Here is a 13,033-nt window from a genome sequence, read left to right as displayed (position 1 = left end):
GTCTTTTCTGGAGGCAACTTTTGAAGAGTCTGTAAGTAAACCATTTTTAGTTTATCAACCAGGTTGTCTCCTTCTCAGCTAAAGGAAGCAGGGAGCTTTGGAAGAAGGGGATATTTTAAAGGTCTAACAGCCTTTATTTCAGGATTTAACCTCCGTCCATCAGGCCTGTAAGACAGAGCTACTCCACCTGGCCTTTAATTTGAATTCAGCCTGATCTTTTATTTCCCTTCTCTTCCCTCCCCTTTTTATGAAGTTCACCCGCTCTGAGACCCCACAGCTAATTCTCCCCTGGCCTCCTCGCTAGCCCAAGTAGGACTAATTCAGCCAGCTAGCCCTGGGGATTATCTAATGCTTATTAGATGGATTTCCCCTAAATTGATCTCTGAACTTTGAATTTTATTGTTATTCATGTTTTTATACTGTATTTTACGCTGCTTTTACAATTGTTTTAAATTTGTTGTTAGCCGCCCTGAGCCCGGTTTTTGAACCAGCGGGGTATAAATAAAAATGTATTTATTATTTATTTCCATGCTTTACTTTGCTGCATGTTTTATGATTTTAAATCTCTGCTGGGGCTCTATGAACCACCCAACATGAGAGCGGATTAATGTGCAAACAGGGTCATTCAGAAGAATGACAGCAGGGGAAACCCATCTGGAAGGATGGGAATCTGCAGAGTCCCCCATTAGCTGCCATTGGCTGCTGAAGGGGTTGGGCTTTGTTTGTTTTCTGCATTTTCAGGGATTGCTTTTGCCAACGGGGAACGCTGGAAGCAACTTCGACGGTTCACCCTCAGCACCTTGAGGAATTTTGGAATGGGGAAAAGGTCCATCGAAGAGCGGATCCAGGAAGAGTCCCAGTTCCTGTTGGAGGAATTCAGAAAAACTGACGGTCAGGATATTTTCCTCCTTTCTTGTACTGTGAAATAGGGGGAAGGCCGCAGCTCCATGCTGGAGCAACTGCTTGGCATGTAGGTCGCAGGTTCAATTCCCAATGGCATCTCAAGGTAATAATGCAGATGATACAACAGTGGTTGGTTTAATCACGGCCGGAGAGGGGGAGACGGCGTATAGGAAGGAAGTTGATCAGTTGGGGGAGTGGTGCAGGAAAAGCAACTTACTCCTTAACTTAAAGAAAACAAAAAAGATTATTGTGGACTTTAGGAAATGTAAATTGAATATTCAGCCACTCATTATTGAGGGGAAGTACGTGGAACAGGTCTCGGTGTTTCGATTTCTGGGAATGGAGTTGAGAGATGACCTAACTAGGGAGAAAACAGCAAAGACCTGATGAAGAGAGCACAGCAGAGGTTATATTTTCTGAGAATCCTCCAGAAAAACAATCTCTCAAAGGACCTGTTGATGGCATTTTACCATTGCACTGTGGAGAGTGTATTAACTTATGGTCTCTGTGTGTGGTTTGGGAGCTGCACGTTCAGGGGAAAAACAACGCTGCCCAGGGTTGTAAAGACTGTGGAGAGAATAACTGGGCGCACTCTTCCCACCTTGGATCAAGTCTATGCTGTCAGGTCAAGATGGCGACGGAGGTAGCAGCCTAATTAGAGCCTCCGGCTTCAATTAAGCGTTTTTATTAGTTTTATCAGTTTTAGCCTCTTCAAGACCTCAAAACTACACCTCAAGGACCTTAAGGACTATCGGCGGTCTGTCTTGTCACCTTGTTTTAACTAGCTTATCCTTTTATTGCTTTATTGTTCCACCTTTATTGTTCTACCGCCGCACTGTTTATTGATACGGCTACACTGACTCATAACCTTGGAGCTCCCGGACGACAGATCGGCTTGAAATACAGCCAAAGAAGCTGAGGAAACCGCTGAACTCCTTTGAACCTAACTTCAATAAGATAAGTCCAAGAATTCCTCCATGAATTTCCTCACGAATACCCTCCCGCCCCAAGCTAAGGCTTAAGGAGGAAAGGGTAGGGAGGCTCCCTGATCCAACAGCCTGGATGCGGGTTCAATCTTACCTCTACCCTTATTTCTACAATAAACTTCCCAATAAAGGAAGCTTTCAACTTAGGGAATGGTGTTCACCAGACAGAGCTATAAAGAGCTGGGAATCCCCCTCACCAAAGCGGCTGAACCCCCTGCAAGAGGAAGACAGGTGAAAATCTCACACTACTTTAAACCAAAAACAGATAAAATAAGCAATGCTGAGAAACGTCACCCCCACGAATGGTCCATAGACCGCACTAGGTATGGGGAGCTCATGGAAACAGATGAGGAAGGGGTGGGAGTCAATCTGGCAACGGAAATAAAACAAGTCACTATAGAAAATGAAACTTTAGTGAATCAGTCGGGGCTGGAGCAGGAGCAAGAACAAGGGCCACAAGAGGAAAACTCAGTAATTAAGACAAACGAGCCCTCCCAAAGTTCCAGACCCGGGGAGAAGATGGGGTTACACACTGTGACGAATGAAGACTTGGAGGACACAAGAGCCCAATATCTGGACTTGGAATGCCTCCCTTACATACTAACAGGGCTATATAAGGATCTGTTAAAGGAACAGAAGTTGCAGACAGGCAGAGAACTGGGACACATCAAAGACTTCCTCCCAGAATGCTTGGGCCTACTAACTGCCCTAACTGAAATAACTAGAAGAATAGACAACTTGCATACACCCAAAGTTCTCTCTAGTACACCAAACGATAACAGCATTAAGGAAAATAAAATCCAACATGATGCGGAAAAAAGGAAAACATCTAGGGTCAAACTAAACCAAAAGGGAAACTCAGTCGACCCTAAGAAACCCCTCTTAAAGGGGAAGTGTCCCAGGAATAAAGAGAAGAAGCCCAAGAATGTAAAAATGGGAAGGAAGAAAAAGCTCCCATCCCGAACAAAGGAAACGAACCTCACAAGACTATTTAAGCTATTAGAGAACTCAAATTCAACGAGCCCAGCTAACCCAGTTCTGCCTCCCTTTGATAAAAGCCGAAGCCCAAGCTCAAATAATAACCCCCATAAGGCTGGACTCTCCAATTCAACAGAGGAACTCCATAAGCCTGGGCTTCACAATACAACAGAACAAGTAGCGCTCCCGAATGGATCCGCGAGAAATCCAAGGGAAAACTCGATCCCTAAGCAAGAAACTCCTTCTAAAAAATATACTCTCGCAGAAACCTAATTCTAAACAAACAAAAACTTATCATCTTACCCGTATACATGCACAAAGATCTCCTTTCCCCAGCACAACAGAGAATCTATATTCTCAAGAAAACTGAATTAGCCGTTAGAGGGTTAGTCCCAGCAGAAAACATCATCAATGTTAAATTTCTGCCATCAGACAAGGACCTAAACAGAGTTGTGGTAACATTCAGAGACTGGCACACAACCAAACTAGTTTCAGACAATAAGGACAAGCTGCAAAGGGTTGGATTGCAGGTGACTCGCCTATTCGAAGAGTCCGGAACTCCCACTCCTCTCATCGAAACAATCAAGACTGATAAGCTAAAAACAAGGCAGGCAAAGTCTACGATGGACGAGAACTGTAAGATGCTTCAACTAGAGGCAGATAAAGCCCCAAACCAGCTGGCTAAAAGATCAAAACCACCATCCCCAAATCACGTATCAGGAAATTACGAAAACTCCAGTATAGAGAAGGGAAACCGCTTCATAGCAACTATTGAACAAATACATAAAGCTCAGGACGCACTAATTGAAAGATTAGCATCTATAAGGAAATCTATTACCCTCCTAGCCGCACCTGTCACCAGGGAATTTAACTATGCAACTTATACCACAAAACCTTTATCCAACAGTGAGTGGGCACTACGGCTATTCCTATCACCAGAGGAATTGGGACCTACGGAACCACCCATAACAAAGAAAACAATAACACATCAAGCAGAAATAGCGGTTCCACTAGGCAAGAACGGTTCAATCTTTGTGGACAACCTAGGAACCCTAGATACCATTCACACGGAGGACTGAAATAAGGACACGGGGGAAGGACGCTCCTCCGGGACATTAAAATATGTCCAAGTACACACCGTGCCAAAATGTCCTATTATACACCCCAAAAGGGACATAATGAACGATAAATCTCAAACTGGCCATAAACCTAGGTTAGATTGTCCCTTGAGATGTCTGCCAATCAAAAAACATAAGTTGGCCATCTGTACGTGGAACACTGCAGGGTGGGGAGCTAAAAGTAAAGACCCCAATCTAATGGACTTCCTCACTAAATTTGACATCCTGTTCATCCAGGAAACCTGATCGACAGACGAGTTCTACTTGGATAATTACCACTCGTGTACAAAAAGAGCAACACCTAGCCAAAGAGGGGGCAGATCCAAAGGAGGCTTAGCCTTACTGTTTTCAACGCAGATACAAGCTAATATTACCCAACTACCCTCCAATGATGAATGGTCTGTAGCAGCAGTATTAGATTTTGGACAAGTCAAACTGTTATGCATAAATAAAAAAATTCCTTCCAGTAGCACCTTAAAGACCAACTAAGTTAGTTCTTGGTATGAGCTTTCGTGTGCATGCACACGAAAGCTCATACCAAGAACCACGAAAGCTCATACCAAGAACTAACTTAGTTGGTCTTTAAGGTGCTACTGGAAGGAATTTTTTTATTTTGACTATGGCAGACCAACACGGCTACCTATCTGTAACTGTTATGCATAAACTTATACTTACCCACATGCCGACGGCAGACACAAGTAGAACAACTATGGAAAGAAGTGGAAGCCTACGTGGTGCAATGGAGGAGACAACACCCGTCAGCCATGATATTGCTAGCTGGTGACTTAAACGCAAGAGTGGGCCCCAACGACAACGCCTTATACACACATTTTCATCATTGGCCTCCAGAAACGGAAATTATCCCTCCCCTAATGACAAGATCATCCTACGATAAGACATGCAACATGGGAGGACTACATCTAGCACAGATGGCCTACAGACAGAACCTACACCTATTGAATGGGGCTATACAAGGAGATTATCCCGGTCAATATACATATTGGTCAGGACACAAATTGTCAGTGATAGACTATTGCATTGTTTCCCAGGATTTGATCCCTAGGATATCAAAATTCACCATCACAGCAAGAGCTGAAAGTGACCACCTACCTTTATCCCTCGTGTGTGATCTACCCTTTGATCTGCCCAAACCACAGCACAGATATCAACCAGAGTTAACACCCGGAACAGGCCTCAAGAAAATCAGATGGAATGGACAAGTGAGCGAGCGGATATCTAACTGGTACAAATCTGAGGAGAGCTACCGTCTCTCAAAAGCAATCATGGAAGGGTGCTTAGAAACAGAGGAGAGCGCCCCAAGCATGATGACAACATATGAAATGCTTATACAAAAAATTCAAGAGTTTGTTGTAAAACCGAATTCCAAGTCTCCCTACCATAGGAAAACTTCCAGGGAGTGGTTCGATCAGAAGTGCATAGCCTCTAGGAAATCATTGATCCACTCCTTTATCTGTCATAAGGATAACCCAACAGAGGATAACAGACAAAAGATGCTTGAAGTCAAAAGAAGTTACAAAAAACTCCTGACACAAAAGAAAAGGTACGCAATGAAGCTATTATGGCAGCAACTGATAGAGGCCTCCAATTCCAGTAACCCATCATTATTCTGGAGAATCGTTGCTGTACAACCGGATAGAGGTCTATCACAACTATCCTGCTGCATATCAATGAAAGCCTGGGAAACACACTTTTATAATCTTTACGAGGAATCTAGCGATGAGCCCTATGCATTAGACATACCGGAAGACCAGATACAGCCATGGCCAGCAGTTTCAATAACAGAGACCCATCTGCTGATTGACCAACTAAAGAACGGGAAAGCCCCCGGAATTGACTGTATACCAGCGGAACTTTTTGAAACCAACGCGATCTGGTGGGCCCCCCTGTTAGCCTCCCTGTTCACATATATAGATAGAACTGCACAGATTCCATACGACTGGGGGACTTCCATCATTATTCCCATTTACAAAAAAGGCCTGAGGGATGATCCCTCCAACTACAGACCTATAAGCCTCCTGAATATAATAAGCAAATTATATGCTAAACACCTCAGCGAGAAACTGTGCGAATGGATAGAAAGAGCGAAGATCCTTGATGATGCACAGGCGGGATTTAGAAAGGGGAGATCCACAATGGATCACTGCTTGACCTTACAGCACCTAGCTGAGAAATACACGCTGCATCATAATCACCACCTATTTGCAGCATTTGTAGATTTTAAAGCAGCCTTTGACTCCATCTCAAGACCCTGACTTTGGGACAAACTCAACAAATCATCCATAGACCGACGTCTTCTGCTATTAATATCCAAACTGTACAACAACACACGACTTCGTGTAAGATGTAGCCAAGAAGGTCAACTCTCTTATTCCATTAGAACAACAAAGGGAGTTAAACAAGGATGCATCTTGGCCCCCTTTTTGTTCAACATCTATATAAACTCCCTAACAGACCACCTACAAGGAGCGGATACACACGCCCCAAAATTAGCAGATAAAAAACTGCCTATCCTACTCTATGCAGACGATGCGGTTATACTGTCCCAGACTCAGAAGGGCCTTAAAAGAGCTCTTAACAGCTTATCACAATATTGTAGAGAAGAGAAACTAGTAGTGAACTACCAAAAAACAAAAATCATGGTTTTCTCTAACAAAAGAAAAATATATAGATGGAAATTAGACAATCAGGAGATTGAACAAGTGACATGCTTTAAATACCTAGGAGTTATATTCCAAGCATCAAGGAAGAAGGCTGCCCACATAAATTACAGTTCCTCTACAGCACAAAAAAGTACAACAGCAATTCTAAGATACCATCGTACAATGGGAGGAAGTTTTATTCCTGCCACAATTAAACTATTCGCTACAAAACCAACAGCACAAATACTATACGGCGCACCACTCGTCTCCCTCTCCAATCTAGACCCATACGAAAAGATACAATCAAGTTTCCTTAGATCACTCCTACAAATACCTAAATGCGTCCCAAACGCCGCCCTACGACTGGAAGCGGGCTTATACAGCATTAAAACCAAAGTATGGATAAGAACCTTATCCACTTGGCTAAGACTTAACAACTCGCCGGTTGGACTACTTTCCCTGATGCTTCTTGACAAATTCCAATCTAGTTGGTTGAAGGGCACTCTCAGAAAATTGGCCACATATGGTCTCTCCCCAGAGTATTTATTAAGTTTAGAAAGGGGAAGGGCCGGGGGAGGGGATGCTGGAAGAAGATTGGATTGCTTTTATTCTATTGTATTTCCTTTTTTGTATTACTATTACTAGAAATGTCTGATGAATGTTGTGAAAATGCTGAAAAGAAAGTACTTGGCTCTTGTTAAAATGTTTAAAGAATATGGTAAAAAGGTAATGGTTATGAGAAGTTGGTAAAAAAGATTTAAGTTTTAAACTCTAAGATTATTTTCGTAAGATAAAACGAGAATAGAGTAAGGTAATGTAATGATTAAATATTATGAATCATGGATTTAAGTTTTAAGCATTAAGGATTTTTATAAGATAGGATGATAATAGAGTAGGGTAAAGTAATGACAGAATATTATGAACTTTGAAAAGGATTTGCTGTGACAATTATTAATCAAGATACAAGAGATGGGAGGAGGAGGAGGTCATGGAAAGAAGGTAATGGAAATTGGAGAATTTGAAAAGGATGGTTTTATTTTTGTGCTTTTTTCATATATATTTTTGTAATTTTGTCTTTTTTGTGTATTCTTTTTTTAAAAAAATTCTTTTGTCTCAATAAATATCATTTAAAAAAAAAAATAGAAAGGGGAAGGGCCAAGAATATAATCAAAGAAAGACTCAAGGACATTGAAGCCCAAAATGACTTTAGTCAACTTCCGATAACTCATAAACTCCTATTCGATTCCCAAAGTCCCCATCTAGCAAACTATCTTAAAGTTCTACATAATGCCAAACACCGATGGGCATTTACCAGGGCCCGCTTTAACGCTCTCCCTTCAGCTCTTCTAGAGGGAAGATACAACAAAATACCGATCAAACAAAGATTATGTCCCTGTAACAGCAACGAAATAGAAACCATCGGGCATGTCATCTTATATTTCCCATTATATCGAGACTCAAGAAAAGAGCTGATCGAGCCGATTCTGAGGAAAATACCTCGTAGTACAGATGACACCTATATCAGACACCTCTTAGCTGACAAAGACCCCGAAATCAACAGGCCTGTGGCGAAGTACTGTTACATTGCAACAAGAATAAGACGAGCAATGATGACAGCAACGGAGGCTCCGAAGGCTGGCGGTGGGGCGGAAAGCCCTTCTCCCCACGCCAGCCTTCGGATGGCTGTCCTGAAGACTTGCGGTGGGAGGAGGGTTTTCCTTCCCACCGCCAACATTCAGAATGCTGTTCTGAATGTTGGCGGTGGGGAGGAAAAACCCTCCTCCCACCGCAAGCCCCGGGAACAGAGGAGAAGCGCTGCGCCCCCTTCCCCTCTGTTCCCGTACCTGTCCTGAAGGCTTGCGGTGGGGAGAAAAGCCCTTCTCCGCACCGCCAGCCTGGCAAGTGGTTTCCCTAGGAACGCATTAATTGATTTTCAATGCATTCCTATGGGAAACCGTGCTTCGCAAGACGAAAAACTCGCAAGAAGAAAAAACTTGCGGAATGAATTAATTTCATCTTGCGAGGCACCACTGTAGTATAATAGTACTTATATTGCCAATTTTATTTTATTTTATAAATTGCTTGTTGGTCATTGACCGTATTAAAGATATTTGAATTTGCTGTCAGGTGCCATAAGAAAGCTGCAGAGATAGCGCAGGATAGTGCGTACCCCGGAAAGGATCTCTTTCAGCTTCTGCCTTCTGGAAGAAGGTACAGGGTTATAAAGACCAGGACTAGCCGCCTGAGAAACAGTTTCTACCCAAATGCAATTCTGGTTCTAAACACAGTATAAGGCGTCTCTATGGTATATTGTATTTTAAAATGGGGTATCAGGGTTTTTAGGGGGTTTTGAATGTCTTATGTAGATTTTCAATTTCATTGTTCTGTATGGGACAATGACAATAAAGATATCTTATCGTATCGTAATGATAAGAATAATTTAATATTTATACCCTGCCCATCTGGCTGGGTTGTCTACACAGAGAGATACTTTGTGTAGGATGTTGGGATGCCACCAGTTCTATAGAGATGCATCATAGTCTTACCATGCCAACAGCACTGTGTGAGTGAGTAAACTGCTTTGAGGTTTTATTACAATCAAACAGTGTATAACTGCTATATTATTTATGCATATCATAAGTAGCAGTGGCTAGGTACATGTCCATGCTTAAAGCATGATTGAGAATAAATAGGACTTAAAGCCATTTTGTGTTGAATTTTTGGTTGGAAAACTGGGCCAGTAAATGTTAGCAGACCTAGCAGCTTGAATTGGATTGAGTTCAGAGGCTTTATTCATGCAGGAACTATTTATAGGATGAGTGGAGATGGAAGGAGAGAAATAGCAGACATCTTGTCTGGTGAGAACAACAAACAAAAATGGTTCATGTTTTAGGGGTGGAGTTAGCTTGGATATAGTAAAAGCAGAGGGTGGCTAGGTCACTAGACAAACAGTGCCCTCATGTGCTTTAAAGTAACATTTGCATCAACTACAAACTCAAGAGAGAGTTGCATTTGAAAGCAACCCTATATCGGGAAATTTTTAATGTTTAATGTTTTACAATTTTTTATGTGTTGTAAGCCACCCAGAGTAGCTGGGAAAACCCAGCCAGATCGGGATATAAATAACAAAACTATTATTTTTATTATTAAATGTATTTGCTTTCATCCTACAGTAAAATGGCTGGCTTTTTTTTTCTCATTTTAAAGGTTCTTGTAGCTAGGAGGGTCAAAAGGTCACTGGGAAGTTAAAAGTACAAGCAGGGAGTTGTTCAGGAGGTACTGCACAGAAGAGTTCGTCTTAGAAACCTTGCAGTTAAGGGGAAATAGAAACATAGCTGCCAACATTATTCTGCTCCTGATTGGCTTCAAGGTTGGAAGAAGGAATGAAAATTGTATATAAGTTGCCTAGGTAATTACAGTGGTACCTCGGGTTACATATGCTTCAGGTTACATACGCTTCAGGTTACATATGCTTCAGGTTACACACTCCGCTAACCCAGAAATAGTACCTCAGGTTAAGAACTTTGCTTCAGGATGACAACAGAAATCGCGCAGTAGCGGTGCGGCAGCAGCGAGAGGCCCCATTAGCTGAAGTGGTGCTTCAGGTTAAGAACAGTTTCAGGTTAAGAACGGACCTCCGGAACGAATTAAGTACGTAACCAGAGGTACCACTGTAGTAGAAAAGAATTGAAGTGGGAAATGTGAAGAGCAGGAGTTGAAACCTAAGTGACTGAAACACTTTAAGAGAGCTAGAATAATGGAAAGTTTTGGGAGAGCATGGTTGGGAACTGCAGTGTGAAGGAGTCTGGAGAAGACCACAAAGTACCCCAGGTTGAACTGAGGGGTACAAACTTTTAAGTGTTGGCTTGATTAGGAAAATGATCTACAACAGCTGGATGTGTTTCTGGGATACTTCCCTCCTAATCTTCTGTAGTACTTCAGCCATTGCCATGTGTAGGTTTGAAACAGCTGTTAAGAGCTTTGGATTACTAGGGTAATACAGAACAACTGGCAAATAGCTATGATAAATCAAGTTTTAGTCTTTACCCAAAACTGTGTAAACATTGCTTGGAAATCGACGGACATAAACTTGAACAGGTCAAATTTTATACTAAGTGTTTGGGAGCAGTTCTACAAGTTATCAGTTCCTGGAAAACTCAAGTGTCAAATGCGATTGCAAATGCACAACTGAGTTATAACTCATTCATTTCTCTTTTTTAAGTCAAGGGAGGCAGCATGTTCCCTCAGCAATCCAGGTTTAATGTTAATATATTGCCACAAATGATATGTGGAGCATAAGTGTGTACATTTAACTGCTTGAGGCTCTAGACCCTGTCTGAACAAAATTTCTGTGAACTGTTCTCAGCCTTCTAATATGTGTGCCCAATGTAGTTTTACAATTAGAGACTGGACAAATTTCTATTGCATCTCAGATCTTATATAAGTTAAATATCTGGTTAAAATTGTTATCCATGCCTAAAGGACTGGCTCCCTTGACCCTGACTGATACATTTCAGTCAAGGTGGAAGAAGATAGTAAATAAGAAAATACTCAGTCTAGGATTCTCACCGAATGCCATTCTTGCCATGAGTTATGTAAAAGCCAAAGAAAACATACACCAACACATCTGGGATATCGAGTTGCAAAATTATATAAATGCAGCTTCTATTTTACCAACAGAAGGCAGGCTGATCATCTGATCAATCTGACTATTCCAAATTTTAGGAAAGCATTAAATTTAATGTACTTCCATCTGCAGAACTGAAGGGCAATAACCAGGGTTCTCAATGGCCAGAGGGTTTGTTGACGAACATTGCTAATACACTCACAGCAAACTGAAGTCTGGAATGAATGCAATGAAAACAAGCGATCCCCTAAACCCCACCCACTGAATCCCAACCAGCCTCCAACCTCTCTGCCTTCCAACCATCTTATTCCCAGTTGCTGTTCTCTGCTCAATTCCCTCCTACTGCTTACCATTTCATTTACACTCTTCCCTCACCTCCCAACCCCAAACATGGTTCGTGCCAGGTGCACAGAACAGGTGAACAGCTCCCGAAAGGGGGGTAGGTCAGGGGCTGTTGGCTTGCCTACTATGCAGGCTGACTAAGGCCCAGACTTGCAAAGTTCATCACTAGCAAAAGACTCCTGGTTGAATCCTGGTTTTCATGTCATGGCTCCCATTCTCCCTGCAGGTTCCCCTTTTGACCCCACGTTCTTCCTGAGCCGGTCAGTTTCCAATGTCATCTGCTCCATCGTTTTTGGCCGGCGCTTTGACTACGAAGACAAAGACTTCCTCTCGTTGCTGGCCAAGATCAATGAGAATTTTGTGCTGATGAGCAACACCTGGGGCCAGGTGAGAACTTTAGCTGAGGAGCGAGGAAGGTGGGCTGAGAAGTTGCCCTGCAAGGAAGATCCCAGAGGAACCGCCCCCATTCTCGTCACTGAAGGCCGAGGCTGGCAGCAAATCCAGCCTGATGAATCTTTAACTTAGTTGTGATTTGAACAGCACACAGGTCGACCGAGTTCGGCCCTTCCGCACAACATTTTGTTGAGTCACTTTCTTTGGTAGGCTTCCAGGTCTGAGAGGAGAGGCAAGATCAGGTGACGTTGTTGTTTTTCTACTTCGGGAACCTTAATGAGGCAGCAGGACAAACCAAAGCAAGGTTCACTGACGTGCTTTTTTTAATGCATGGAGTGTTATTGCCACCAGTTTGACAAGTGTTCTGTTTCCACCTGTCTAAGGTGCTTCCAGGTGGGAGGCCTAGCTTAGCAAACAGGTCATTCAGACATAGACAACCATTTCTGCTTTTAATTTAGCATATTTTCTGCGGGAAAGGGCAAATCCAGGTGAAATGGGAGGAAATACAGGCTGGCATTTAGATGCTGATGATGTGGGAGCACCTAAAATCTTGCCCCATAACCAGTCACCACTTAGAAAAGCATTCACAGCTTTGTGTCTTCAGTGTATGCCTCCCGCATATCTAGTAAAGGTAAAGGGACCGCTGACCATTAGGTCCAGTCGTGACCGACTCTGGAGTTGCGCGCTCTATAGGCCGAGGGATCCGGCGTTTGTCCGCAGACAGCTTCTGGGTCATGTGGCCAGCATGACTAAGCTGCTTCTGGTGAACCAGAGCAGTGCACAGAAACGCCGTTTACCTTCCCACCAGAGTGGTACCTATTTATCTACTTGCACTTTGACGTGCTTTCGAACTGCTAGGTTGGCAGGGACCGAGCAACGGGAGCTCACTCCGTCGCAAGGATTTGAACCGCCGACCTTCTGATCGGCAAGTCCTAGGCTCTGTGGTTTAACCCACAGTGCCACCTGTGTCCCTTCCGCATATCTAACAGGAAGATTTAATAACACCCCCGTGTACCAAAGACTCCG

General features: G+C 42.9%; 1 protein-coding gene across 1 annotated transcript in view; it reads left to right on the top strand.

The window, feature by feature from the left end:
• Positions 1 to 13,033, top strand: part of LOC308590421 (cytochrome P450 2G1-like) — a 68,421-nt gene that overhangs the window by 19,521 nt on the left and 35,867 nt on the right. The window contains exons 4-5 of the mRNA XM_081200462.1: positions 742 to 891; positions 11,841 to 12,001. Coding sequence (XP_081056588.1) covers positions 742 to 891; positions 11,841 to 12,001 — 311 coding nt within the window. The remainder of the gene's footprint in view (positions 1 to 741; positions 892 to 11,840; positions 12,002 to 13,033) is intronic.

This window comes from Podarcis bocagei, assembly GCF_964188305.1.
Source record: "Podarcis bocagei genome assembly, chromosome: 7".
NCBI lineage: Eukaryota > Metazoa > Chordata > Lepidosauria > Squamata > Lacertidae > Podarcis > Podarcis bocagei.
The sequence above is the reverse complement of the archived record's forward strand: the minus strand, read 5'-3'. Positions and strand labels throughout refer to the sequence as shown.